Source organism: Trematosphaeria pertusa (genome assembly GCF_010094035.1).
Source record: "Trematosphaeria pertusa strain CBS 122368 unplaced genomic scaffold BU26scaffold_7, whole genome shotgun sequence".
NCBI classification, from domain to species: Eukaryota; Fungi; Ascomycota; class Dothideomycetes; order Pleosporales; family Trematosphaeriaceae; genus Trematosphaeria; species Trematosphaeria pertusa.
The window spans coordinates 788,131-816,092 of NW_022987218.1; the positions used below are offsets into that span (position 1 = coordinate 788,131).

General features: G+C 48.5%; 12 protein-coding genes across 12 annotated transcripts; 4 read left to right on the forward strand and 8 right to left on the reverse strand.

The window, feature by feature from the left end:
- Window positions 1-5,215: 5,215 nt before the first annotated feature.
- On the reverse strand, window positions 5,216-6,703 carry BU26DRAFT_426501 (putative efflux pump antibiotic resistance protein; the record flags this gene model as incomplete). Its single annotated transcript, XM_033823673.1, has 2 exons — window positions 5,216-6,545; window positions 6,597-6,703. 2 exons carry the CDS (start codon window positions 6,701-6,703, stop codon window positions 5,216-5,218), a joined length of 1,437 nt encoding a protein of 478 aa, XP_033683924.1.
- Window positions 6,704-7,774: 1,071 nt separating this feature from the next.
- Window positions 7,775-8,840, forward strand: BU26DRAFT_604872 (uncharacterized protein; the record flags this gene model as incomplete). Its single annotated transcript, XM_033835548.1, has 4 exons — window positions 7,775-7,978; window positions 8,035-8,525; window positions 8,580-8,653; window positions 8,714-8,840. Coding segments are annotated over 4 exons (894 nt in total), but the record flags the coding sequence as incomplete, so codon positions are not given.
- A 514-nt stretch (window positions 8,841-9,354) lies between these two features.
- BU26DRAFT_540394 (uncharacterized protein) lies at window positions 9,355-10,113 on the reverse strand (the record flags this gene model as incomplete). Its single annotated transcript, XM_033831548.1, has 2 exons — window positions 9,866-10,113; window positions 9,355-9,784 (listed from the first exon to the last, which is right to left on the reverse strand). The coding sequence occupies exons 1-2, from the start codon at window positions 10,015-10,017 to the stop codon at window positions 9,355-9,357; spliced, it is 582 nt and encodes a 193-aa protein (XP_033683926.1). The 5' UTR covers window positions 10,018-10,113.
- A 929-nt stretch (window positions 10,114-11,042) lies between these two features.
- BU26DRAFT_594641 (uncharacterized protein) lies at window positions 11,043-12,475 on the forward strand (the record flags this gene model as incomplete). Its single annotated transcript, XM_033834908.1, has 2 exons — window positions 11,043-11,112; window positions 11,174-12,475. The coding sequence occupies exons 1-2, from the start codon at window positions 11,065-11,067 to the stop codon at window positions 12,473-12,475; spliced, it is 1,350 nt and encodes a 449-aa protein (XP_033683927.1). The 5' UTR covers window positions 11,043-11,064.
- Window positions 12,476-13,257: 782 nt separating this feature from the next.
- BU26DRAFT_540395 (GMC oxidoreductase) lies at window positions 13,258-15,267 on the forward strand (the record flags this gene model as incomplete). The annotated part of the gene is made up of 4 exons (XM_033831549.1): window positions 13,258-13,524; window positions 13,581-14,383; window positions 14,436-15,032; window positions 15,255-15,267. Exons 1-4 carry the CDS (start codon window positions 13,318-13,320, stop codon window positions 15,265-15,267), a joined length of 1,620 nt encoding a protein of 539 aa, XP_033683928.1. The 5' UTR covers window positions 13,258-13,317.
- Window positions 15,268-15,368: 101 nt separating this feature from the next.
- BU26DRAFT_604875 (uncharacterized protein) lies at window positions 15,369-16,887 on the forward strand. Its single transcript, XM_033835549.1, has 3 exons — window positions 15,369-15,614; window positions 15,671-16,132; window positions 16,186-16,887. Exons 1-3 carry the CDS (start codon window positions 15,522-15,524, stop codon window positions 16,720-16,722), a joined length of 1,092 nt encoding a protein of 363 aa, XP_033683929.1. The 5' UTR covers window positions 15,369-15,521; the 3' UTR covers window positions 16,723-16,887.
- Window positions 16,888-17,793, reverse strand: BU26DRAFT_519111 (uncharacterized protein; the record flags this gene model as incomplete). The annotated part of the gene is made up of 3 exons (XM_033828976.1): window positions 16,888-17,236; window positions 17,294-17,654; window positions 17,708-17,793. 3 exons carry the CDS (start codon window positions 17,788-17,790, stop codon window positions 16,925-16,927), a joined length of 756 nt encoding a protein of 251 aa, XP_033683930.1. The 3' UTR covers window positions 16,888-16,924.
- A 189-nt stretch (window positions 17,794-17,982) lies between these two features.
- Window positions 17,983-18,891, reverse strand: BU26DRAFT_379655 (uncharacterized protein; the record flags this gene model as incomplete). The annotated part of the gene is made up of 2 exons (XM_033822561.1): window positions 17,983-18,655; window positions 18,716-18,891. Coding segments are annotated over 2 exons (849 nt in total), but the record flags the coding sequence as incomplete, so codon positions are not given.
- A 1,253-nt stretch (window positions 18,892-20,144) lies between these two features.
- Window positions 20,145-20,910, reverse strand: BU26DRAFT_594651 (uncharacterized protein; the record flags this gene model as incomplete). Its single annotated transcript, XM_033834909.1, has 1 exon — window positions 20,145-20,910. One exon carries the CDS (start codon window positions 20,908-20,910, stop codon window positions 20,215-20,217), a length of 696 nt encoding a protein of 231 aa, XP_033683932.1. The 3' UTR covers window positions 20,145-20,214.
- Window positions 20,911-22,745: 1,835 nt separating this feature from the next.
- Window positions 22,746-24,002, reverse strand: BU26DRAFT_564620 (uncharacterized protein; the record flags this gene model as incomplete). The annotated part of the gene is made up of 1 exon (XM_033833297.1): window positions 22,746-24,002. The coding sequence occupies one exon, from the start codon at window positions 24,000-24,002 to the stop codon at window positions 22,746-22,748; it is 1,257 nt and encodes a 418-aa protein (XP_033683933.1).
- Window positions 24,003-24,953: 951 nt separating this feature from the next.
- Window positions 24,954-25,538, reverse strand: BU26DRAFT_505051 (uncharacterized protein; the record flags this gene model as incomplete). The annotated part of the gene is made up of 1 exon (XM_033826821.1): window positions 24,954-25,538. The coding sequence occupies one exon, from the start codon at window positions 25,536-25,538 to the stop codon at window positions 24,954-24,956; it is 585 nt and encodes a 194-aa protein (XP_033683934.1).
- A 509-nt stretch (window positions 25,539-26,047) lies between these two features.
- On the reverse strand, window positions 26,048-27,708 carry BU26DRAFT_594654 (uncharacterized protein; the record flags this gene model as incomplete). The annotated part of the gene is made up of 2 exons (XM_033834910.1): window positions 26,048-27,369; window positions 27,417-27,708. The coding sequence occupies 2 exons, from the start codon at window positions 27,706-27,708 to the stop codon at window positions 26,048-26,050; spliced, it is 1,614 nt and encodes a 537-aa protein (XP_033683935.1).
- Window positions 27,709-27,962: the final 254 nt, after the last annotated feature.

Sequence of the window (27,962 nt, forward strand, 5' to 3'; positions counted from 1 at the left end):
AAAGAATATTCTCTATAGATTTAACAAAACAAGTAAGAAAATAACTATAAGACGTTAGCGTTGTATAGATATAGAAGCTATAAACTAATATAGAGTAACTACTCTAGAAAGTTAGAAAAAACTATAAGAAGTTCGCGTTATTATTTAATAAATAGAATAATAGCGTTCTACTAGAACACAAACTATAGAACTATAAGATACCTATAGAAGATAAAGCTACGCTAAAACTAGAGCTAATATACCTACTTAGCTATAAGTAAAGAGAAAAGCTCTAAAGATACTTAGAAAGACTTCTACGCAAAGAATATATTTAGAAAAGCTAGAGCCTAATAGCCTCTCTAGTACTATTTATACTAAAGAAAAACAAATAGTTAAGACTATATATTAACTACTAATAGCTTAACTAGGTAACCTAGAAGAACTACTACCTACTACTTATAATCTTAGAACTTATAGACTAGCTTATAGGAGTATAGTAGTTTACAAAGTTTAATATTAGAGAAGAGTATTACTAAATACAAATTAAGAAAGAACATAAGTAGAAGATAGCCTTTAGAATAAAAGAAGGCCTATATAAATACCTAGTTATACTATTTAGACTTACTAACGTACTAGTAACATTCTAGAGTATAATTAACGTAGCTCTACATAAATATATAGAAAGGTTTACTATAGCCTACCTAGATAATATACTTGTGTACTTAAAAGAAGAACTAGAAGAATATAAGAACTACGTATAAAAAACGCTATAGAAGTTTAGAGAGTATAGGCTTTTAATAGCTCTAGATAAGAGTAAGTTTTACTACACAAAGACTAGCTATTTAGAATTCTACCTAACCTAAGAGGGAATCTAGATAGAGACAGACAAGGTCTAGGTAGTTCTAAACTAGCCTATACTCTAAATAGTAAAAGAAGTATAATTCTTTCTAGAATTTACAAACTACTACTAAAAGTTTATCTAAGAGTATTTATAGATTACTACTCTACTTATAGAAGTTACTAAAAAGAACTAAGAGTTTAGGTAGAAAGATCTATAATAATAAGTGTTTAAGATACTAAAATAAATATTTACTACCGCACTACTACTATAAACGTTTAATAAAAATAAACTAATATAGGTTAAAATAGATATATTAGACTAAGCTCTAGAGGTATACCTTAGCTAACCTAGAGAAGATAGCAAGTATTAACTATACTTCTTCTACTTAAGAAAGTTCTTAGTACTAGAACTTAACTATAATATGTATAATAAGAAACTTATAGCTATTATAGTAGTAATAAAGAAATAGAGAATATACTTAGAAGGCGCTAAATACTCTATTAACGTAGTATTAGACTATAAGAACCTTATAGCGTTTATAATAACAAAAACGCTAAACTAATAATAAGTTAGATAGGTAGAAACGCTAGCTACACTAAACTTTATAATCTAACACTAAAAGAGTACTAAAAATAGAGCTATAGATATACTTAGCTGTAGAGCTAACTACGTAGGCACTATAAAAGAGAAATACAAAGCTATACTCTATATAAGACTAGATAAAACTCTAGAATATAATAGACTATAGGTTAGCTAGATTATAGAGATTAGAGACTAGTAGAATAATAGGCTAGAGCTACCTAATAAACAAGAATAATAAGAAGTACTAGAAACGCTATAAATAGAATTTCTTAGAGAATTTTATAGCACTATAATATATAAGTACTAGAGAATTAAACATACTCTTAAGAGGCTGCGTTAGAAATATAAGTTTTCTATAATAAAGAAAAAAGTTATAAGAATAGTATAGAAATATAGAAACTACTAATAAAACAAGGTAGTTAGGTACTAGCTCTATAGATTACTATAACCTTTAGAACTACCTAAGGCACTATAGTAACACGTTACTATAGACTTTATTACAAAGCTACCTAGATTAATTAAACCTACGTTATAAAGAAAGTATAATACTATCTTAGTAATTATAGACTAATTTACTAAATACGTATACTTCTACCTAACTAGCAAAACTCTTAAAGCTAAAGAACTAGCTTATAAGGTAAGCTAATAGCTATTTAGCTAGTATAGAATACTAGAATAGGTTACTATAGATAGAGACAAACTATTTACGTCTAAGTTTTAGAACGCACTACTTAGCTAAATAGAAATAAGTAATTAAATATTAACTAGCTTCTACCTACAAACTAATAGCTAAATAGAATAAATAAACTAGACTCTAGAAGAGTACCTAAGAAATTACGTTAACTAAGAATAGAATAACTAGGTTAAGTTACTATCTATAGCACAACTAGTATACAATATAGTAAAACAAGAAACTATAGAGATAACTCTCTACTAAGCATGTTATAGCTATAAGACTAGAATATATAGATTCTTAATGTATATAGCTACTATTTTTCTAAAAGTAGAAGAAAAGAAACGCTAAATAAGAATAATCTATAATAGACTATAAAAAGTAGTAGAAAAGATAACTTAATAAGTAAATAAGAAAAGAATTAAGAAACTAACCTTTAAGAAGAGGGGTAAAGTTTTTATTCTACGAAAAAATCTACGCACTAAACGACCTAGCAAGAAACTTAACTACTTGCAAATTAGACTATTTAAAATTAATAGGTAACTTAGACCTGTTAACTTTAGGTTAAAGCTACTACTAATAATGCGAATACACTCTATATTCTATAAATCTAAACTTAAGCTAGCACCTAATAATACGCTACTTAATAAGTAAATAGAGGTAGAACTAAACTAGAACTTTAAGGTTAAAAAGATACTAGATAAAAAACGTATACAAGGTTAGTAGAAGTACTAGGTTAGGTAGAAAGAATACCTACTAAAGAAAGACACCTAGAAACTACTAGAAAACCTTAAGAACTACTCTAAGAAACTTAAGAAGTTTTGTTAGTAGTACTACTTCTAAAGCTAGAAGACTAGAACCCTAGATTCTCTAAACAACTCTAGTTAAACGACTAGAAGGGATTAACTAAGGGAATAGAGAGTTGCGGCTATAAGAGTTGCTATGCCTTCTACTCTAGCTACTCTAGCTTCTTAATATTAGCTAGATCTCTAGAAAGCAACGCGTTCTAGCAACGCTATACTAAATCTAACTACTTCTAGAGACGATTACTACGCGCCTTAGTAGACTACCGCGATTTAGCAAGACGCTCTGCCTTAAGACTAGCCTTAGACTACTAAGAACGCAAATTAGCTAATAGCTAATCTAGCTTCTCTACCTTCTTTAGATCTAGCACCTTGTTACAAGACTAACTCTTTACAATACACTCTAAATAGCGACTAGAAGACACCTCTACAACGCAACGTAGGTTGTAGAAACGGCAAGCGCTGTAAGAGTTGTTAGACATATTAGCGCTAGTGCGTAGAATAAGGTTGGCACAGCGGCGACAGCGAACTGTCGAAGACTTAGTACGCGCAGGTAGCATGGCGAGAATAGAAAGAAAAGAGAGAATACAATACTATAGGACTGTAGGTAGCACTACTCTTATATAAGAACAGTACAGAATAATAAAACACTACACCTAGGATAGGACAGAGCTTCGAGACAACGCTTAGGGAGAAGGGGCGAGTGTTACAATTATAGGATTAGAAACAGGGTTAGAACTAGCTAGAATAGAGGAAACGGCAGGCTAAGCCTAGAGTTACAAGACAAAAGGTTACGTGCAGGGTTACAGGAATAATTAGAACCACGTAACGTAGATTAGATAGATTAGACGGAGCTAGGTAGATTAGGACTAATCTATAGGAGCTAGGCCTTAGCGCCTAATCTAGCCAAGGAAGGCACATGTATATAACTAGGAGGAGCTCGCTTCTTACAGCTTCTTGTAGTTATTGCTTTGTTTATTAAATTGCTACAGCGACTTGCGATTTACAGTATTATTGCGTCTACCCCTTTGTTACTGAAGATCCCAGCCTAAAGCACACCCCTTGCCTCCCCTTACGAAAGTAAACCTCGGTCTTAGTCAAGAGGACAGCTCGTAACAGCAGACATCAAGAACGGCGTGGTGATAGAACTCTACGCAAAACATCCGGAACCATCTTATGCAGAGGAAGAAGACTGGCAGCCGTTGCTTCGAAGGCTAATTAACACCCAGAGGCCCTTTTTCTTTTGCAAATCGAATAAAGTTACCATCTATGAATGGCCGTTGCCTAACGGTGGAAGTTAATGTAGATGAGACTCCAGAGTGTCATAGTTCTGCCAAGTATTCCTTAGTACCTAGGTATGATCAATCCGCAGGCACTTAGGGTGAGAAGTACCATACTTACCAAAACCTAAGAAGCTGCGTTAACCGTTGATTGGTGATAATAAGGCATATATGTGGTTTACTCCGGTCCATTCTTCAATCAAAAGCTCTTGGCAATGCTTTCCGGAGGTTTCACTGCGGCCCTTCACCTTACCCCATCGAATCCTGGCCAATATCGTGGACGCTCCCCCTCCCAGCTGGAAGTCTAGAATAGGCAATGACGCCGGCCAGCCGCCCGCCGGAATAACAACAAGGGTTTAAATAAAGAACTATTCGTGCTGCATGCATATCGACGGGGTAGTTCCGCTTTTGAGCCATGCTCCGGTGAGGTCTTTTATTTAGATCACTCACTGGTGATGTCCGATGCAATATTCAGTACAAAATGGTGCTGTTGAGAGAGAAAAGAGATTAGCCGAGTATAGGAGACATGAGGTTCTGTTACCGGATATATAAGGCGTCATAACTGAAAGAGCAGAAGGATTGGATCCTTTTGCTCCGGATAGGTTCGGTATAGCAGGCCTAGTACAGCATCAAATTCTAAAATGCCATACGCCATGATATCCCAGGCATCTCCTCCCTGTTAGTAATTCAGAACGGACTCAGACCAACGTTCCCGAGTAGTGACTTATCGCTGCGGACGCATAAAACTTCAAAAACGCGAGCTCGTTTTAACCACGCGATACCTAGGTAGCAACCTGCTTTATTTGCACCTGGGCATGCTCTCAAAACAGAAGGATTTGACATTAGAATATTCCAAGTAATAGAATGCCGATTTCACCTCAAAACATCCGAAGAAGAACAAAGTGCATTTGGGATAGAGAGCCCCAGCCTCTTAGAGTCGCATTCAGTCAGTCGACGATCCCGAGGTTCCCCATCCCGATGGCCTTGTCCGCAATAAACTTTTCCTTCTGCTAACGCCGCCAACTCTTTGGAGCTAGCTTTCTGCAACACAAGGGGATTACAATGTTAATCTTTCGCGTTTCATTGTGAGAGATGATAGAAAACCAAGTGCTGCGCCTGCGATATTCATGTAGAATACCCTGCCAATATTTCGGGCAATAGCTTGCAAGACACGAAAACGATCTTCCGGGGAGATTGTCTCCAAAAGTCCCGTCCTAGCTCCGTTTATGCTGGCCTTGATGAAACCACGCGTTGTGCCAGGCAAGATGGCGGCGATGTCGTCTGTAGCACTGTTCAAGAACACGGATGTCGCGATGCCGAGGGATAGAGCAAGGCCGGCCATTTGAGCACACGTCAAGAATGCCGTGACCTGGGGTACGATAGAGTGTGGTACCTTTGTTTGACCAACGGTATATCCTAGTTGAATTACTGGCCCTACGCCGACGCCTTGAAGAATGGTATAGCCGCAGATAGCGCCGCGCGAGGTATTATAGTCGAGAGTCGAAAGTAGACCGTTACCGATCAGCATGACAGCGCTTGCCCCGGCGAACCAGGCCATATATATTGGGTATTTCGAGAATATAGGCCCACTGACGCCAGCGCTAGCGACTACGCTGAGAACAAAGGGTAGAGTATAGACTGCTGAGCGAAGAGACGAGTCGCCATAGGTGAACTGGAAAAATAGCGGCAGAGAGTAGATTGTGACAACAATGTTGGCAATGGCAATGGCGGTCCAGGAAAATAGGTTGACCATCTCCCAATTGCAAGCGAACTGGGCTGGAAAGATTCGGTCAACGGTCAATAATCGAAGGCCTTGCTGTAGACTGAATGCCATCCAGAGCACTACTGTGGACACGTAGAGGCCAATCATCTGCCCGCTTTTCCAGTCGTAATCAGTTCCGCCGCCAAATCCAAGGACCATAACAATGGAGACGACGCCCCCCAGGAACAGGACAGCACCTAAATAATCAATGCGTTTGATGCGTTCGACCAGCGTGAATGGAACCGCATGAGCAATTGAAGGGACCAACCAGATGCATACTGGGACGGAAAAGGCAGCGATGCAAATGTTGATATAGAAGGCCCATCTCCAAGTCGCTGCAGAATCGGCAAAAGCGCCGCCCACGATCGGGCCCAAGACGGTTCCTAGACTCCATGACATACCAACAAAATTCAGATATTTCGTGCGTTCGGCCGGGATAGTAATACCAGATATGATGTTGATTGTTCCGACGTAGATGCCAGAGCCGCCAAAGCCAGCGACTGCCCGACCCACGATGACGGCCTGGATAGACTGTGCTGAACCGATGACCGCCGATCCAACTTCGAATATGAGGACAGCTGCGAGGTATAGGATCTTATTGTTGAACTGCTGGTTGAATTTCCCCCTAAATCCAGGTCAGAACGGGAGATAGGCGCGCGACCGGAGAATCACAAACCACAAGGGATTGGCTCCTACCTCCCCCATTGGGTACGAAACCGACAGCCACGTAAGCATGTCAATGTGACCAAGAGTGTCGATAACACTTGGTCGTACATTCGCCATGACTGTATTGTCCAGTGCGTAGAGGAAGGTTGGCGACAAGACTGCCACGATGACAAGGAACCAAAATGTCCCTTTCAATTTGCGCTCGCTGTGGGGTTCATTGTCACTGTCGCTCTGATTCTGTGCCTCAGATAGCACGTCGTTCTTCTCGTTATTTGCGTGTCTGGGGTCGACTAGTGACGATTTCTCGACTGATGGTGCATTCAACGGCGACAAACGTGACGGAGAAAGTGATGGTGAGGCCATGACACACGGCCCAAAAGGAATGTTTGTGGAAAAAAGAGGCCACCCTACTAGGACTGTTAGAAGGATATGGTTGAGCCTCTGCGAAGACCAATCAAAATCTCGTGATTAGCAGGAGCAACATTACTTGAACTTAATCACCGAGACCTCAATCAATTGTTGGTGTGCGTAACACAGTTTCGAGCCCACCTTTGTCTCTGCAATCTATTTGAGTGAGGCGCGATATCAATTCCGACTGTGCCTCAATACTGCACGAAGTCCAAATAGAGCCTGCAGTAGCCGCGGGAGGAAGCGGGCCTTGACGTGACCTTAGCGCCCGCGTCACCCGGAAATCATTCCCGGCCTGTGTCGATGCAGGCACCCTTGAATGCCAAATTATCCGCCTCACCCCGGCTAATTCATCGCGCGAACGCCGCTCAGATCATGGTAATGTTCAGTCTTGCAATCACTCTTGGAAGCAGGGCAGGGTTTCATCCTCTGGCAAGGTATAGGTTCCGATAGTACGATCAACAGGGTTGATTGACTGATTTACTCTGGGCCATGGAGCCCCACCATCCTTCCAGCGCCTACCACTACAAACCTTGCTGTGCTCGGGAAGTACAGAAAGCAGGCAGGTCAGACGAAGACGAATCGACGGGCACTCCTACTTCGGTTGCTTCGATGTCCGTAGATGTGCGTTGGGCTACATACTACCCACCTATATCTCGCTTTCCCGCCCGTGCTCGTTCTGTTCGTCAGCACATATTTTCTTTCAGTTCTATTTGAACTAAGTCCCCATTTTTGAAGCTCTATCGTCTCCTGATCTCTCGGGCAACCCAGCCTCTCATTATGCCAACGTCGCAACCAGCGCTGCCTCCGGGCTCGGAAGAAAATCGTGCGCCTGCTTACAAAGCCTTCCTCATCCTTATGGTTGTTTTGACAACAGCAGCGATATCGCTCCGGTTTTGGTCCCGCGCAATGGGCCCGCGTGCCAGGCCTGGCGCCAGTGTGCACCGTTTTTGGTGGGATGATTGGGTCGCTCTGTTAGCTGTGGTGCGTTTCACGGTCTTGCTGCAACTGTCGGGCCATAAATCTGACACCCTTAATAGGTTTTCATAATAGGTTTTTTCGGGCTTGCATTCGCTCAAGTACAACTAGGATTCGGACGCCACATCTGGATGGTGCCGCCTGAGAATTTGCCGAAGATTTTCAAGCTTCTTTATTCCATTTACTACCTCTACGACATTTCGCTCTTTCTTACTAAACAATCCGCTTTGCTCTTCCTCACTCGTCTGTTCCCGGAGCAGCAAAACTCCAGATGGTGGAATTACACCTTGTGGGCAACCCATGGATTGAATGTCGCTTGGCTTATAGGAATCATTCTCGGCACCGCCTTAATGTGCAGTCCTGTTCAGAAAGGATGGGACCCAATGCGACCGGGGCACTGTGGAACAACCAGTGCACTATGGACAGGAAGTGCTATTCCCAGCGTTTTCATCGATTTGGTCATTCTGATCTTGCCGATGCCGAAGATCTGGTCTCTTCAAATGGGCCGATCTCGGAAGGCTGGTATCATGCTTGTGTTTGCACTGGGGTATTGGTGAGTTCTACTTGCAGATCGAAGCTTGCATACTATTATTAACCCTGTTTTTAGTGTTATTATCGTGTCGCTCGGTCGTATGATCACGGTTCTCAAGTCGGCGAAGGCCCTAAACGAAGACATCACGTGTGAGTATACGTCGTGAAATCAATCTTAGATATACATCAATTTGCTTACTTATACTCTAGACGAAGGTATGCCTATGGTATACTGGGTAACATGTGAAGCCCCCACCACGATTATCAGTATATGTCTTCCGCCCATGGCAAACCTCGTCCGCCGGTTCTATTCGACCTTTCTCTTACCACTTTCTGGAAAATTCTCCTCGCTGATCAGCTCACGTCCTAGCAGAGACTCTTCATTTAAGAGTCGTGGCAGTGCGTGCGAAGCGGGGCATGAAACAGCGAACGATAATAGTAAAGAGCACCTTCGTCTGTCTTCGAACGGGAGCAACCATAGTTTCATCGATTCGAGGCGGAGTCTTCGCTCTACAGAGAGCAGGAACCAATTGGTCCCCAACACTGCCAATCCACCGGCTCGTGTTTACGTGGAAGGTTGCGAGCTCTCACATATCGCCCCACGACAAGAGCAGTACGTGGCGTCCAGAGGGGGTGCAGGACTTGAACGTTTTGGCAATCGCGAAAAAAAGCCCAATCGACAAATTCAAGTAAGCCAGCACATTAGCGTCAATCACCAAGCACGCCGGCCTTAGAGGAATTCGATGGATTCAAATATAAAGTACGTAGCGCAGATAGATGAGCGATCAATTCCACTATATATCCCACCAGCCCCAATGGTACTACACATTGCAAATCTCCGCTGGGCTTTTTTAGTCTGATTTAGCCCATCTGTGATCTTCACCATTCACTTGTTCCAGGAGCGAAACCCATCGATAACCTGCGACAGTATGCAAGATCGCAACGAATTCACTCTTTTCCATGACGGAAGTCACTTCCTGCCACGTCGCATCGTCCAAAGGACCATTCAGAGTGGTAAGAATGCACCCCAAGCGATAGGCCATGCTCTCTTCCTCAGTCAAATCCTTCGGAACCTGACCAGCCAACCCATCCGTGTACTGCTCGGCAGTGAGACCGACCTTCGCCGCCACACCACGGTGACAATATACCACGTAGGGAACGTCGAGAACTGAGCTCAATCCGAGAATAGCAAGCTCTCGATTCCGCGGTTTCGCGCCTACGGGGCTGTAACAAAGTTTGGCAAGCTCGAAAAACTGTCGCGTCCAGGGTGCGGTCGTGTAGCTGCATTTTTGGAATTCAATAGTCAATCGTATGCCCAAAACAGAGTTCGTGTCGTTTGGGAGAGGACCTTTTGTTACTTACGATAAGGTAGCGTAGCATCCTATCAGTGAGCGGCCATCTTCCTCCACCCATTTGAAAGGTGGATTACCACCATGCATGCTTTGTAGCGCATCTTCCACCACCTCTTTTGCTGCTACATCTGGCGCCTCTTGGATAAGGAATCTGGGACCCATGGTAATGGCTTGCGAGTTGACCGTTTGCGAGACTATGGTGGGAAAATTGTCCGCAAGTTATTATTTGAAACTTAGGGCAGACAAAGCAACCAAAGTTAAGCTTTCATGGCCGTATTTGCTTTCTTAAGCTCTGGTATTAAACAAGTAGAAATGAATGGAAGGCTTTGAGAACCGCAGTTGGCTCGGTGCCTGAACTCGCCCGCCTCGGCGATTGCGGAGGTTTGTGAATATTGGGAAGGTCATATTGATCGGGAGCTGCGCTGTGTGTGGATGAACGCTGGGCCGTAAGATGTCCTGCGACCAACAGACTGGAACGTTTACGGGTCGATGGAAGAAAAGCAAATGTAACATAGAATTGCTACCGTAAGACGCTGTGCCGTGAGCGTGCAGTAGGCGGATTCTCCTCCTGCTGCTCTTATCGTTTGCCAAGGTATAGTTCGCTCACATTTTGGCATTTAATCCACATGCTGCTGCGTATATTAATTGCTTTCTGCGAGTCGACCGTTTCCAGCCAAATTGTACAATTTTTCAAGGAGTTGGTCCCTTGTGAGTGTTGCCCTGCTGTGTAACCTCACCTAAGGGCGGGGTGAATGGAAGCCAGACATTCTACTGAAGGATTGCCATCCCCGTCTGAACGTGATACCAAGCAATCCATTCATTGAGATTTGCAGGAAGAGTGAGATCGCTTGATGATAAGCTTCCCATTCCACAACTTTAGGATATGCGGTTGCAATATTTCGCGTTCTAGGGAGGATCCTTTCAAGCCGGGTAAACATCCTGCCTGACCGTCAAGGCCGGTGGGATATTGAGGGGATACTGAGACATCCATAGCCTGACAATGAGGTGCTTCTTCAATGGTCCAATCCTGAATTTTTGCATAAGCCTACCCTCAACATTCCGGAACCAGGCCTGCTTGGTTACCGCCACAAAGTCTGGCCTGAGTCCCGTGGATATCTCGATTCCACTCGAAGCTTGGAATTCTCGTATGAATCTCGATACGCCTTAAAATTGCAGTTTGGGTTTCCCTCGCCATTCCCAAAACTCACCATGGATTCCCCGAAGAGATTGTTGGTAGGACCCTTGAATATCGTGGTAGTATGTGTTCCGAAGAGAACTTGGTGTCCGCAGGAAATGTTACTAACAATACCCCATCTAGATCGGAGGCTCCTTAGCCGGTTTGATGTGTGGAATCGCCTTAGTGCACGCCGGTCATAAAGTGACGATTATCGAAAAGGACGACAATGAGCGCCAAAGTCATATGGCGGGCGTTTGTCTCGGCCCAGACGCTGAAGCATACTTGACCTCCCACGATCGATTGAAAAATGCGTTCAGCCACAGAAGCCGCCGTGTTCAGGCTCTAAACTCAGACGAAACCATCAAAATCTTCGTAAACGGTCGCCGGGATATTACGAGTTGGGACACCTACTACTTCCGCCTCCGAGCCTGCTTCGATCAGTATGTCAGCTCATTCTATCCATCGCCGCCACATTCGGTGGATTCAGACGGTAGCGCCATATATGTTTGTCGCCAGCAAGTTACCGATATGTTTCCTGCAAGCCGTAGTGATGGAGGAATGGTCCTTTCGATATTGGATCACAACAGTCAAGAAGTAAAGCAAACGAAAGCTGACCTAGTGATCGGCGCCGATGGCCCGGATTCGTTCGTACGGTCGAAATACCTACCCGCTGTCAAGCGCCAATACGTTGGATATATAGCCTGGCGAGGAACAGTCCCAGAGAGTGAAGTGTCTGAGTCAACACGCAGCATTTTCAGCCGCAGCGTGACGGTGCACATGATGCACAGGCACCACTGCATCATGTATACAATTCCGGGAATCAATGGGTCATTGGAACCAGGAGAACGATTGTTGAATTTTCTTTGGTACACGAACGAGTCGGAGGAATCACTACACGATATTCTGATAGATGGGGTCGATGGCCACAGGCACCACAATCTCGTACCGGCAGGGCGTGTACGCGAGGGGATTTGGAACGCGCAAGTTCAGCGTGCGAAGGATGTCCCGCTTCCTTTACCTTTCCTAGAGGTCATGATCAAGATCCGTGGTCCGTTCATCCAAGTTATTACGGAATTCTGCGCACCCAAAGCAGCATTCGAGGATGGCAGGGTACTGCTTGTGGGTGACGCCCTCTCTCTCTTCCGCCCACACACTGCGTTCAGTGGCACGCAAGCAGCCTTTCATGCCTTAAGGGTTGAGGAATATGTAGGTCGCAGGATCACATTGCAGGAATGGGAGGAGAAGGTCATAAGGTTCTCAAATTTGCATTGGGCGCAGAGTATTTGGTGGGGCAAATTCTATCAGCATCACATGGCTGTAGCACTGTTATCGGGTCTCCAGTACTGGTGGTATTGTGGAACTGATAGGATGAAATCTTGGTGGAACGGCGAGGAACCGCTCCTGAGGACATCGTCAAACCGGGTGGATGAGTACGAATCTTGAACTTGGCGCTGAGACAGTAGGACATTCAAGTTAAAGCCCTTCAAAACTTCTTACGGTTGATGTTGGTTGACAAGGTGGGCATGTCATACTGTCCAGTGCGGACTTCTCATGATTTACCTTTTTAATGACATGGTATCGTTACCCACCTGCCACTTTCTTCTCCGCCGGGCAATGACCCCTAAGAGGGTGGCGTGAAGCCAACAAGTGCAGTTAGGAACAGGCTAAATAGATCCGGCCGGCCGGGCCTTACAGTGTGGAAAATAATAGGTTACCAACAAAGAGGTACGCCTACGTGCGTAATGCATCGGACTCCCCAAAATGGTTGTCACGTCACTTGGCAACTGCATCCTATGGTCCCGGACCGTGGCGACCCGAGCCCCGCTCCTTAGCAACTTACCCGCTCCAGCTTGTGTGCGACATCTCAATCTAACAGAACTTGAAACCCGCAACCCTGGGATTCAGCTCCTGAGGTCTTTATCAATGTTGCGACTTTATCGTCAGCCACGCTACACGGTCAGCTACAACTCCCAACTAGTCAAACTTTCTTTCTGGTTCTTCCTCGCCACCTGGATTTTGGACACCGCTATGGCGCTGTACCAGACGCTCCCAGATACAGTCCAGGAGGTCGATATAATCATTGCTGGAGGTAAGAATCAACTTCACAGAAGCCCTAACCGAGCAAATTATCTGACTACTTGCCCTCAGGTGGAACCGCTGCATGCGTTATTGCCGCGAGGCTAGCCGACGCCGACCCTGAAATGTCCATTTTGGTAATTGAACAGGGACCGAACAGTTTTGACGTCCCAACTATTGTGCACCCAGCTCTGTTCTTGAGCGGGCTCATGCCCACGAGCAACGCGACCTTGTTCTACCAGGGAAACGAGGAGAGCCAGCTCAGCAACAGACAGCTGATTGTTCCATCGGGAGGCACGCTCGGTGGAGGGTCATCGATAAACCTTATGATGTACTCGAGGGCTCAACGCGTCGACTTCAACTCGTGGAACACGTCTGGTTGGTCAACTGAAGAAATGCTACCTTACTTGAAGAAGGTGTGTGTAAAGTTTTACACTACGTTATTCGCAGAAGCTAATCTGGTGGCTATCAGCTCGAGACGTATCATGGCCCAGGCCCACAGGCTGTCCACGGCTTTGACGGTCCCATCAATGTCTCCGGCGGGACCTACCGTGTCAACAGGTCTGAACAGGATTTTATCCAAGCCGCAGGCCAAGTTGGGTATCCCGAAATTGAAGACTTGGCAGCCCTTGACTTCAATAATGGCGTCCAACGCGCATTACGCTATATCGCACCGGATGGCAAGCGGCAAGACACTGCCTATCGATATCTCCACCCGAGACTTCAAAGCGGCAAATACCCCAATCTACATGTCGTTGTAGATTCCCAGGTGAAGCGGGTTCTGTTTGAAAACCAGAAAGCTTCCGGGGTCGAGTTTAGGCCTAATCCGAAGGTTCACCTAGACACCGCCTCCCGTACCGTTCAAGCAAGGAAGATGGTGATCGTGTCTTGTGGGGCCCTCGGGACGCCATCCGTTCTAGAAAGATCTGGTGTGGGCAACCCTGAGATTCTGAAAAAGGCCGGGGTCGGAGTAATCGCCGATGTTCCTGGCGTCGGTGCCAATTACCAGGATCATCATTTAATGATCTATCCATACCTGTCCAGCTTGAATGAAAACGAGACTATCGACGCTCTTGTTGGCGGACGTATGGATCCTGTTGAGTTGATCAAGCAGAACGCCTCCATCCTTGGCTGGAACGCTATGGACATTACGTGCAAGCTACGACCCACGGATTCGGATGTTTCTGCCATGGGATCAAAGTTCCAGGAGGCCTGGGACAAGGAGTTCAAGAACGAGCCAAACAAGCCACTTGCACTGGGGTCTCTCGTCAATGCGTGAGTACATGCTATCGACGCCTGCGCTTCAAGCAAAATTAACCGCATCCAGGTTCCCGGGAGATCCATCCACCGTCCCTGCCGGCCAGTACTTTGCCATGTCGGTTTTCACTGGATACCCTTACTCTCGTGGATCGATACACATCACTGGGCCAGAGCTTGATGACAGGCTTGATTTCACTACAGGTTTCTTCTCCGATGCCCAAGGTATGGATATCAAGAAGCACATATGGGCGTACAAGAAACAGCGGGAGATCTTCCGCCGGATGAAGACATACCGCGGTGAGCTGCCGGGCGGTCACCCGACTTTCGCGCCCAATTCCAATGCCGCACATGTGCAGTTGGACGATGGCCACACCGGAGACGTCCAGGACATTATTTATACGGCAGAGGACGACAAGGTGATTGAAGACTGGTTGCGTTCTCACGTGGAGACGACGTGGCATTCGATGGGAACGTGCAAAATGGCGCCTCGCCACGAAAATGGCGTGGTGGACCAGTGTCTCAACGTTTATGGAGTGAAACGTCTAAAGGTTGCTGACTTGAGCATCCCGCCTCGCAACGTCGCCGCGAACACCATGAATACGGCGGTAGCTATTGCAGAGAAAGCATCCGATATGTTCCTGGAAGAGCTGGGCTTGTGCTCAAAGTAGATGTGTGCATGCACTTCTAAAAAGCACATATGCCTGTATTGGCTTAGGTAGCATCAAGTATCATGAATTTCGTGACCGAAGTTCCGCCAGAACATCGAAATTTCGGACGGAAAATTCTTTCAACCAATCAAAAAGCTCGCATTTGCACCAGCCACTGCTTTTGGCTTGTACTCACCTTTTCGTGAGTAGTTATCGAAAAAATCGCTCGATCGGCCCAGGGCTGGCCGCTAGTCCCGATGTGGCAATAGCCTCGGCTCGGCTCGCCGACTAATAAGGGCCGCTTCCACCAGAAGGGCGATGATGTCTTCGATCTCGTCAAACCAGCGTCATCTCTCCTCTTGACACTCTCCCGCCCTAGACTAGCGTCGCACCAGTAAATATATGCGGCCTCCGATGTCACCATGGGTGTGCGGAGCTTGGCATAGCTTGGCAAGCACATAAGACAAACGCTGCAACGTCGTCGAACGAGCCGAGCAGCAAGTCCAATGGATACCGACATCTTCTGCGCGCTATGCGGAGGGCCTTTCGACCTGGAGCATCATGTCTACAATATAGACACGGATAGAGAAGCCTTCCAGGTAATGAGCGCGCTCTGCGACAACAAAGTTCGAAATGTTCTTTCTGACAAACACAGTGGCTCTATGATGTCCGGCTCCTAAGCCAGCACTCGACCCTTGGCAATCTTAGAATGACGACCGCGAACGAAGAGCATACCAATACTTCGGGCAGCGACGACATATTCCTCTCCGAGCAGACTCGATGGGCTATGAACGACGGCGACTGCTTTCGGCTGGGTAACTCCTATTACCTTGCGGCAACGGAGGACCACTGGAGGGATATAATATTTCCATTACACTACGCATGCATTCAGATTGCATGCCGAGTACTCCAATCGCGTCATGATGTATCAGAAGTTTGCAAGCCGGACGAGGACTCCATCCTGGCCCGCCTGTATTTCCGACTCCAGACCTGGTACCTCTATCACAGGGGTGGCCAACGCAACTACATCTTCGGCCTGCGAGGGACCCTCGATGGGTATGGACCCCGAAGTGTTCAGGGACTTGATGAATTGGGGTGGTGGAGTGGTGCTTACGAGGTATTGACGCTTTTGAGCACCTCCGCCGAAACGAGCTAAAGCAAATTCACCAGAAATACTTGACAGACCCGATGAACATACTGGAGTTGCCTTCTTTCGTTCTCGACATACTCCAGGCAACGCCAGCTTCAATAGCACAACAGCCGCCTTCCGTCCAACTCGTACGGGAGCCCGACGGACTAGAGAATCTCCCCAACGAACTTCTAGATAGGATCATGGAGTTCCTACCATCCGCTTCAATTGTATCTTTGCATCGAACATCGAGAGCACTTTCCGTCAAGGTGCTACTTAACGATCGCTTCTGGCGCAAAGCTCTTCTCGATAGCAGCATAGTACATCACATATGGGATCTCGACGAGGACAAGCTCAAGCAATTAGCGCAAGGGGCGGAAGCGATCTCCCCCGATCAAGGGCGCTGGAAAAGCGTGGTCCGCCTTCTAAAACAGAAGGATTTCCCCATTTGTGGACAAGATTCCCGCCTTGCCGAACTTCCAAAGGGACTCTGGAATCGATGTCGAATCTGGAACATCGTAGAGGATGTTCTGACTACGTCAAAGGGATGGCTGAATGCGTGCCGATTAGCCCGTTAGGTCACACTGCTGTCTTCCCACACCCCACCCGCAGTTTCAACCCTCTCAATCCATACCGTTATGAGAACGGGTATGGTAAGGCTACACGAAAGGTTTACATACGCTTATTCGGACTGAATAGGCTTAGTTATCGAATTAGACTATCCATGCATTCTTTCTTGCGTGATGGTATGCATGTCCCATGCGCGCATGTGCGCAATCCTCACTCCTTCGCCATCGCAAAGAGGAACCTGTTCCAACTAGGCCCGAAGCTCTGATAATAGTTCACCCTTAGACTCGTCGCAAAGATGTATTCCGCCATCTTCCGCACCACCCTAACGAAATCCTCTATCTTTTCCTCCGGGACACCATGCACCATGTAACTCGTTTTTGCTCTCCCGAAAGACGAAGTTGCCAGCCAGTTCTGGTACTCCATCGTCTGAAACTCGGCATGCGCTACTTCGGCTACCGTCGCGATGTCCAGCCTTCGACTCGCCAGTCGCCAATCCACGGCTGTACCTGGATTGTGAATCACCTGCGGGGACCCTCAGCCCCTGCTTTCCAATCGCTATGTCAACACTGTTCGACTTACTATTCGATCGCCCAAAATGCCTTCCGAGTCCTTCACCCTCTGCGTAATCACGTCCAAGTACGTCTTCGCCTCGTCCGAAAACAGGTTCGGCGTTTCGTCGAAGAAGATACCGGCTACGCCAAGGCCCTGATATTTTCCGTCCTTCGACCACTCCGCATACTTCGCAATATCTGCGCAGACCTCTTCGTTCGGTCTCTTGCAGTAGGCCGTGAAGACATAGCCGACGATTCGTACATTGGGCTGCGCGTTCAGTCTTGGGATTTCGCGGACATAGTCTGCATTGGGCCACCACGGCTCCGAACCAGGGCCATTATTAGGGTTCACGATCAGTATGAATTCGAGAGTTGGATGGGCAGAGGTGCTGTAGAGGTGTGAGTGGAAAGCTCGCAATGCAATGGGAGGAAGAGGTCTTACGCTGCGAACAGCGGGTCCCATGCGCCAGGGTCTGGATAGATGTACAGCGGGAGTAAGACCTTCGACCTGGGAATTTGGCACATAATGCCAGCGGCTGGGCGAGTCGAAGAGAAACTGTAAGTGGCTTTATACATTTGCCGGCATCCCTGCTATTGCTGACTAATCTAGAGTAGCCACGTCTCTGAAACGCTTCGCTGGCTTTCACCCGAAACGCAACCTCGCGACTAAGATACAGAAATGGGAACGTGAAGGGATGTCTATGAAGCTCTGCCCCTCTACCACGTTAATTCCAAGAACCCCTCCCACATGCCTCCGTAACCCTCATATCTCTTCTCTCCTACCAAAGTTGTCACAAACAACCACTCAACATCTCTTCTCGTTCTATCAACGATTTTCCGAATTCCCCCTCTTCTGATATCCTTGGGCACGGAATGTACAAAGTACGCAAACTCGTCCCTCCGTCCCTGCAACTCGCTCAGCTTCGCTTTCATATCGTCTCTCTTAGGCAGCTCTTCATACGCTCCTTCAAACACCACCGTAATATCCGCGCGATAACTCGCCAAACTCGCATTCGGCACCACGCCTGGATTATGAATCACCAGTTTTGGCTCCAAGAAGCCCTCCGAATGCCGCACCTTTGCGCTGATGTTTTTCAGGTATCCGCGCGCATCATCAACATCTTGGCTAGGCGTACGATCGAAGAAGATACCGTGGATAGCAAGGCCATCGGTGTTGTTCCAACCCGCGTATGTTGCTATTTCTTCGCGCACGGTGGTATTCTCTCGGTTGCCGTTTTTCGTGTCGATGTAGCCGACCGTGCGCACGTTCGGGATTTTATTCAATTTCTGAATGGCCTTGACGTACACGCCGGATGGCCACGTGCTCGATCCGGGCCCGTTGTCGGGATTCAGAATTACGGTGAAGTTTAGGTCTGCGTGCTTGACAGCTCTGGGGAGGGCGTTAGCGCGGAGATCATCACCGGATGAAGGCTAGGACGGGAAGTCTTACGTATCGTACAATCGATCCCAAGCACCCAGGTCGGGAGAAACGTAGAACGGCACCAGGATATTCACCGGCAGCTCAACAACGTATTTCGGGGGAAGAATAGCGCCCAGGGGAATCCCAATAAGAAGCAGGATCGCAAGAGTTATGGTTACTGAAAGCGCAAGGACACGCTCGTCAATTGCTAGTCGTCGTTTCTGCACCGGTGTTCGAGGACCGTAGGGGTGCGTATGGGCATGCGCCAGCGAGATCCTGGAAGTCGATGCACTATTTGCAGCCAACAGCTTCGTGCTCGATGAGTTAGCGCTGTTTGGATGCAGAAATTTCTCCCTGGATGTTGATACGCTCTTTGGGTTGTGGATTTTCTCGGTCGAAGTGGAGGCACTTTCCGGAAGAAGAAGCTCCTGGGTTAAGCTGGTTGGACTGTAAATTTGCGGGACGCTCTCAGAGGATTTCCATGTTGCAGGTGGCACGGGCATGATTGGTTATGGCTTTGATGGGTTGTACATGTGTGTGATATGGGAAGGTGGGTGAAACTTCGTGTTGGGGCGAAAGGTCTGCCGCTTGCATTCCTCGCTTCCACGACAACACCATACCTCGTTGGAGCGCGACTACACAGCACCAACAGCCCCGCAGTATCGCTACTAGAATCTCCAGTCGGCAAAATTCCACGCCCAATTTTCCCCCTGCGCTATTTTCCTCCGTCCCGTAGCCGGTCAGCTACTCAAACACCACGAACCACGTCCGAAACACCTCCATCAGCAACTTCTCCGTGTTCGACGCCGTCACCATATCGTCCATAACCTCCAGAGCTTTCTCATTAAGCTTGACCCTCCGACTGAAGTACTCTCAGAAGAATGTCGAACGGGTTGGATTGGAATGGTTTCGTGTTTCGATAAGTGTCCATGATCTCCCAAAGCTTCCACACAAGGTGCTGCACGTCCTCCGAGGGTACCTTCCCGAAGAGCTTCCGACCTTGAACTCTTTTTCTTCGCGGTCGATGATGTCGCGAATTTGGACCAGGGGGCTTTGATGAGAGTTCGGTTCGCCATTGTCGTTTGCGGGGGTTGTCGGCGCGAGAACGATGAGCTTATGGAAGAGGGTAATGTATCTATGTTTCATGGGTGCCTACGACCAATTTTTTACGCCGTCGCGTCCTGATTCAGTGAAGAAACATCCGTCCATGAGCTGACCCAACCGCTCGGCAAACCACTGCAAACTTCCAACAAGCACGAGAATAAGCACGCCATGGGTCAACGCGAAACTCATGATCCAGGGCTCTCATTGCGCTGTAGCAACCACTCGAATTACCAATGGCAAAATGTCATGCCATTGGATGTCTTTTCTTGGTCCTCCACGAGTCTTGCAGTGTTTACCCAACACGCTCCAAACGATGAACGGCATCAACTCGTTGGAGAGAAGCCTTCCGGTGCGTATCAGGCACCGTAGACATCTTCCTAACATGTTAGCTCGTGCATGCGCTCATTCGCCGATGGTATCCTCACCTAGTCTGCGCCCCACACTAACTCCTCTTCGAGCACATCCTTCATGATCACTTCGGCCCGGTCCCGCCTCTGTCCGTCGTTGCCAGGCAACAGATCCGCCAGTATACTCCTCAGGTAAACCCAATTCTCCGTGTTCTGATCGATCATCCTTTGATAGTTCTTGTTGGTAAGCTTCTTCTCCTCCTTCTCCTTCTTCACTTCCGGTGCAAAGCTGGCGTGGTGTAAAATCAATCGGACCAAATCTTGCGCCATGAAGGAGATTGGGAAAGGTTGTTCCGGGTTAGCGAAGGCTTGGGCGATCGGATCCTCACTTGTGGGCTTCTTCCCAAACGCGGGGTTGTTGACTTGTTCGAGCAAGGAGTTGCGCAGGAGGCGGAGCTTTCGCTCTAAGGTGTCTGTAATCTCGTCGATGGCGTCGGGGTCGTCGTAAGGGAAGTCGTCGATGCGGGTCGATGTTGTGTGGTGCTCCGGAGTTGACGGGTATGAGACGTCTCCGAAGCCGTAGTCCACCTCGTCGGCTGCGACCTTTTCCGCTTCGCTCATGTTGTTATGCCGATTGTGCGGGATGCCATTTTCGTCCACCCAATAGGCCATCAGGTCGGAAGGCCTCGCGGGCTTGGAAGTGGCGGCGTTGGTCTTGTTGCGGGCTGCGCTAGGAGCCTTGCTCTTAGCCTTGACTTTACCTTTGCGTGCCATTGTTGGGGTTGAGGTTTTGGTCGAGTCGAGCTAATCTTGCGGGTGGTGCTGAAATTTTAGGTGGGGGTGAGCAACGAGACTTCAGAGGGTCGACAGACGCGCGTTTGCAGTACCTATCTTGGGATGTTTTGTTATTCACTTGTGCAAATATATGTGGGCTGGCGGAGCGCGGTGAAGTGTTTTGAGAAGCCGATGTGAATGCGAAATGTTGCACTACAAAGGTAATAGCGTAAACTCTTAATCACTTAGAGATATCTTCATGGACGCAGGGTAATTTGAAGTCAGTTATGATGTTTCCATACCCATGTGAATGAAAGACGGAACTCGCTGAAGCACCCGTTCGAGCTGGGAAACACTGCGGGATACACTTGGACTCCCATTATCAAGAGAGCACGTTTGAAGCTGTAGTCTCTGAGAGACTTCCAAGCTTCAAATACGTCCTCCATCATGCGCTTCGCGGATGGCTCCAGAACTGCACGGTTTGAGCAATATAATCAGATACTACGAACACGTGGCTCTTTCCACACATGCGGGCATCCACGGATATGATTCTAACAGTCACCCGCTTACGTAGCTCCTAACTTGCATTCCTGTAATCCCAATTGCTCCTAGCCCAATGCTTTGAGATAGTTGGATTTCTATGTAGCAACGGTATATTACCCGAGAAAGATCATTTTGCGGAGACTTCGTAAGCTGACTCTATCGAAGATCTCGTCAATCAGTCGCTTGGCCACGTTTCCCGAATTTTTCCCGTCGATGCGTATGCGATGCATCAAAGCTCTCTGCAGCCTACCATAATGGCGCTCTAACTCCTTCGCCTCCTTAGGCTTCTTCGTTAATTGCTCCTCGTGATTTGCGGCCCACCTCTTGCGCGTTCGTTCGACATCGTACCTTGCGGAGCCTATATTGGCGATGACTGATTGTATGTGCCAGGATATGATTGGTTGGACGTTACCGATGCTGGGTCGCCAGCCATACCGGGGCGAGCCCTCTGGAGACGTTACGGAGTTGATGCTCTGTCACATTCCTAATCGAGTCGGGGTCCTCGCAACGCGCAGTGAATGAGTAACGCGTCGAATCCGCAGAGACCTTGACCATGGACTTGAGTGTCTCCAGAGCCCACCTCGCCTCTTCGATGCTCGTTAGGATATGCCTCATAATTTGGAAAGTCGATGCTTGACGCAAGCTTTTTGCCTTGGGGATGTGCACGGAAACATGCTATCGAGCTCAATTTATAAGTAGCGCATGCCCATTTCCTTAGCTTTAAAGTTGTCAAGCTACCAGCTACAGCTGACCGCGCACAAATTGTGATTGTATTGCCTAGTACACGCAATTGAGTCTTGTGGTCGAAGTTTGTTAGATAAGATGCCGCTAGGGTCAAGAATCCTCCGCAAAGCCGCGCGATTGCCCTCCAAGTGAGAGTGTGTACTTTCTATAAAAGTCAATTTGAGTCAGAGGAGTACGTGGCAGGGTATAGTACGTTAGCTCTACGAAATAAAGCAATCAGATATTTATTATTCCAACAATCTATCCTAAGAGCTTAGAGCAGTATTAAGAACCAAGGCACCCCTATAAACAGGGCCGAGCTTGAGAACACCATTCTCAGTTCCAATCTTGCTCATCGTCCAAAGCAAGGAAGCACAGAGGAGAAAACAAGGCCGTCAACACATTGCATTAAATCGTACACCGCCTGCGTGTCCAGCCGTCTGGTAGGGAGTCCCTGTACGGTATACTGTGGCGGCCGGTCAGTGGACTGATTTGTTCGTTGCCTGCCTACCGTGCAGTCACCTACGCCGCGCGGCTCCGCTAGGCACGGCTCGGATATCTCACCTTGCTTAGATGTCCGCACCCGGAATGTCGTAGGTGAACATGTCATTCACCATTTCCCAGGCCGCTGTCTTATTGTCGATGCCTTCTTCAGTGATCGCTTTCGCCACACGTCGGCCCACAGCGCGACAGTCCTGTTTGAACAGCTTCATGGCCTCCTTGCGCTTCATCGCATTCGGTCCCTGGCGAATCATCGTGAGGAGTCCGCCGCGGCCGCGAAGAATCTTCCGAACACCGACCTGGGTCTCCACGTCGATGAGCGGCTTACCGTCATCACCGAGAAGAATAAGAAGAGGGTCGCTATGCGAATACTCAGGATAGTGCGGGACGAAACTGTGAGCGCCTTCGTCCTTATCCGCGTTCCGGTTTGCAAGTTGCCAGCTATCGCGACCAGCCAGCTGGATCAGGTTCATTTGGCGGCGGATGTAAGCTACCGTGCCCTCTTTCGGCTCCTCGTCACCACCGTTTGTTGAGTCCTCCTCCACGATCTCGAGCACAATCTCGGTAGACTCTACTGGTGGAGCAGCTTGTGCTTCGGCAAGCGTTCCGATTCTGGTCTTCTTCGCGCAGACTTTGTCTGCTTCGCCGTGGCCGTCGTCATGGGGGCGTTTCTGCGGTGGAAAAGAAGGCGCCACTTGCTCCTGCGCCAGTTTTAGCTCGTCCTTAGCCTGGATGTTGTCTTGCACTACCTGGCCGCGTGCCCGCCGATTGGCATCCAGCTTCATCAGTTTAGAGATCTCCTTTCGCATCTCGGTCATGTCCATGTCCTTGTAGTAGGGAAGTTTGGGATTGCGGCCGGTGATTCGCAGCCACTTCTCCTGCTTCTCGCGGTTGCTCTTAGCTTGGAGGGTGGCAGGGTGCCAGATACTGTTCAAGGGTGGAGTCTGCGGACCAGCACCTTGACCGCGAGGCTTGCGCCTCCGAGTGAACTTGTCTTCTCCCATGTCGGAGCTGTCAGTATCATCCTCGTCGTCTTCCGGAACGCTGAGACGGAGATCAGGCTTCTTTGCAGACTCTTGTGGATCGGTTGGCTTTTCGTCGTCGTTCGGGTCGGACTTCTTCTCCTCAAGCTCCTCTAGGTCTGTAAGCTCTTGGCTATCGTTTCCAGACGTGTTCGCATCATTCTCGGGGAAGCCGGTGACGGGAGAATAATTCAGTGTTGGCGACCAGGCACCGCGGGGAGGATTGGTTGGAGGGACTTCTTCGGCACGCCCGGCAGTCTCGTCGGATAGCCGATTGCTGCCTAGTGTGGTTCCAGACGCCATTGTGAAAGTTTTCGAATCGTTTGCCGGAGTAAGCGCTCTCTGTGCTAGGGTTGTTCGGGCGTAGTTGGTGTCGATAAACTTCTGACGTAGCCAAGAAGGTTGTGGTTGCTCCGCAAGTGGAAAAGTGAGGGTGTTGAATGGAGGGTGATGCAGCTCTGGTGAGGACCGGAAGAGTCTATATAGGCCAATGACTCATCTATCAGCTGCCGATCGTGAATTTGCAATGCATCGTGCTTGCCGCCAAGTTCACTGGGGATAGTGGACCCACTACCGAGCACGGCGTTATGGACTGACATTCCGAAAGCGACCCTTTCACTCCAAGTTCTCATTATCTCGCCAAGCCCTCTCGAAGCGCACGCACAATGTTGACGCAACGTCTTCGCGCTTTTCACTGATATTGCATTACGTCGGTTCTACTACGGGACCCCAGTGAGACAGCCATTCCTCTGACGGGCTTCACTAATAAACCACGCTCACTTTTAGATGCCTTACTTTCTATTGGGCTTTTAGACATCGGATTTGTCAGCTTTTCGCTGCATGAATAGGGTTATACCTACCGAGCTAGGGCGTGCCTCCACAAATTGTTAGATGCTCAACATGTCGACTCAGGGTGGACATCCGCGTGTGAAATGCAATATTAGTGCACCAGAGGCCCCTTGGTGTGCAATCACGGTACCGAAACCAAGGCAGACAGATTTAACGGGCTTTCGGCAACCTCGACTTGAGTTTTACATGATCTACTGGGGGCGTCAGCTCGACGGTATCAATTCTACGTAGTTCAATTTCAAATATGACCTAAATAAATACACCAGATGATATCATATGTGCCGCGCCCGCGCCGCGATAAGCTATGCTCCAAATTTCCCCGTCGGCATAGTTATGAGCATGCCACATTCCCCATCATCAATCTACTAGATCTGCGCACCATCAACCGCATGAGTAAACAGATTGTTAAACAATGCGTGCAGCTTCTAGCTCCACATTGACGCCATCTGGTATTATGTGCTTTGCGATCTCATCACGCAGACCTCTACAGTCTCGCTTGAATTCCGTCAATGAATCCTCCAAGATCTTGCTCTTCCCTTCCGTTCGAGCTTCTAGCTGAGTGAAAATTCGGATATCGATCCCCATTTTCACAATGCGAGAGACTCGGCGTTGGATATGAAGTCCAAGGAGAGGGCCTCCATTGTCGTCGAAGAGGATCAGTTGCGGATTGTGTTGAGTGTACTTCTCGTAGCGCTCGAGCAAAGCATGGCCATTTTCAACATCCCTACGGCGCCTGAATCGCGCGGAGATGTAGAAGCTGTCGAGAGCTGCGGATTTGATGTCGGTCATGGCCTGGCGAACCTCGGTAGCGCTGCGTTTGCGGATGCTGTCGTCTTTCTCGGTCGTATCATATGTGCTCATTCTTGAATGCCTCTCAAGAGTCGCAGGCGGAACTTGCAGCATTTTCGTTAGTGGGGAGGAGTAGGCCCTGGGGGCTGGAATGGATTGCGGCCGACACGCTGCGCGAACCATCCCCTCCAAGAGAGCCATAGGTTGGCGACATGCTACCAATAGGTGGGCCTTACTTCGGACGATCGACTGTGGTTGGGGGTTGTCTAAGTCTTAATATGCTGCTTTGCTTCTTGCCGAAAAATAGAGTGGTCCCTGTTGCTGCAAGGTCAAAGAACTGGCCGGTGTCGGTGATAGCAGATGCCGACTGTCAGTAAGAGCTCCCACCCAGACAATGTTTACCGTTCGTCAAGTGTCACGTGCATTATATGTTCACTCCTCCCTAGTCAAGACAAGTTTCCATTTCCCAGTGCACGTACCCGCCCGCCGCCAATCTATACCAACAATCTTCCCGCAACACGTTGCAAGGGAAGAATGCCGTCATTCTCGCTCTATAGCGACGTTTCCAATACAAAATTTCCTTCCTGATGAATACCTATATTGATATACCGTCGAATCGCGTGGCTACTCGTTGCGACCCATGCTCAAGTTCAGAACCGACGTAGAAATTCCATTCCGTCTCCCGGCATATAACGCCAATCTCCATCCATCTAATAAGGGAAGACCTGACAGACCAAGCTCCTAGCCTGCTGCTCGGCGTCAAGTTCATCATCCCAGTTGACCTTCTCCTCCAGCTCGTACTTCAGCTCCTGCCGCGCTTGGGTATGCTCCTTCCGCAATTCCTCTTGCTTCTCTCGATTGTCTCGATCTGCTGGCTCTGAACCGCAGGCTCGCATCGAATTGGAGAGCTGAACGATGCGATGGATTAGGAATTGAGCATCACAAGAGAGAACCGGCTGTCCATGTACGTTCGTCAGAAGCGAGAGAGTTGTCTTGTTGCCCTCTCCCGCATCTTCTTCATCCGAGTCGCTCATGCAGACGTCATCGTCCGAGTCGTCCCCAGACTCGTCGTCGGAGTCATCATCGGATTCCTCATTCTCAGCCGCTACATCGTGTTCAGCTTGCGTCCTGATCATCAAGAGAAGCTTTCGCGTCTTGGAAACACATCGTGGGTCGTTAGGAGACGGCGACAGGAGTGGTGATGTGCGCCTCAAGGTAATGACCCGGCGCGATATTGATGGCGTTGCGGAAGTCGGAACGGTTTGAGCGGGCGATGGCAGCATGACGGGATTATCTGTTCCCTGAGATTTAGACTGCTCAATACGCATAGCTGAGTTGGCCTTGCCAGTCTTAACCTTCTTTGGCGCGCTCGTAGCGTCTTTGAAGTCAGAGTCCGTTTCTTCCCGAGCACGCTTCCGAGAGCCATTTGGAATTTGCGATGGCTGATCGGGGGCATCATGGGATTTGGGTTGAACAAGATTCGTGGATGGACCGGATTTCGTCCCCTCTTGCCCCAATGCCTGTTGGCTGCGGTGTTCCGCTTGTACGCGGAGGACTTCAGTTGCCATGGCAGCGCCCTTCGCTTTCTTGCCATCGAACTGTGCGAGATCGACCCCGTTGGCAGTGAGGAATGGCCCCATGCGCTTCACTCCGTACTTGTTGATGAGAGTTGACGCGCAATAATTAGAGTCCATGGTGAGGACTCTGTCGCTGGCCTGCGTGGCGCCACCGGCCTGTTGTGTGAGAGCTGTAGCTGGAATCTTTAGAGTCAATCGGATACGGCCGTTCGGCGCAGCCGAAGCTAAGGGCTGCGAGTTGTCGGGCGGTGATGGATGGGGGCCGGTAGATGCGGCGCCGTTGTTGACGTTTTGGAGAGTCTTGACGACGGCACCTGTCTGAGAGGCGAAGGGTGTAACGTCCGAGGTGGGAGCAATCTTCTTTGAATTGATACTCCGGCCATTCGTAACGTTCTGCAATTCGTGGACTCGGTTTGACTCGAATGGTTGTCGAGGGCTCGATTCGACCTCGCGACCTGCAAAGAGGTTAGACAACGCGGGAAGTGTTACTTCAAATACGTACCGCCTGCTTCCGAGACCAAGTTGCTCATCCCGTTCACGGTTCCGTTCAGCCCCTCCTTGCCCAAGTGCGCGGTGCTCGATTCGGCCTCCGTCGCCTGAAGACTCGGGTCCGCCTTGTTGGTATGGACGTCGCCGCTCTTTTTCGGCACACCAGCCATAGCGGCAAGTGTCTCGGGAGACGCTAGCTTGTTGTTGTTGTTGGAATCGATGGACTGTGTCAGCGCCGGGGTCGAAGTGACGGAAAGGAGGCGCGGCTGGCCGGTCTGGCCGATTTCGAAGGCGGAAGGACGCATCTGATTAAGCAATTAGGACTTGAACTCTTCAACGAACGCCCGGGAAGGTTCAATACATACTTTGTGCGGTCTTCCAAGCTGACTGTTGGAGCGGGAAGTATCTGGCGCCGTGTCTAGCGAATGTTACAAACAATGCTGCTGTTAGCGCTTGTACCGTGTCTGCGATTCTGCGTGCGAAGGTGAGCCGGCACGATGGTGCTTCGGAAACGAGGATCGATGCTGGAAGTATGTTTCTGACACGTTCCTTTATACCT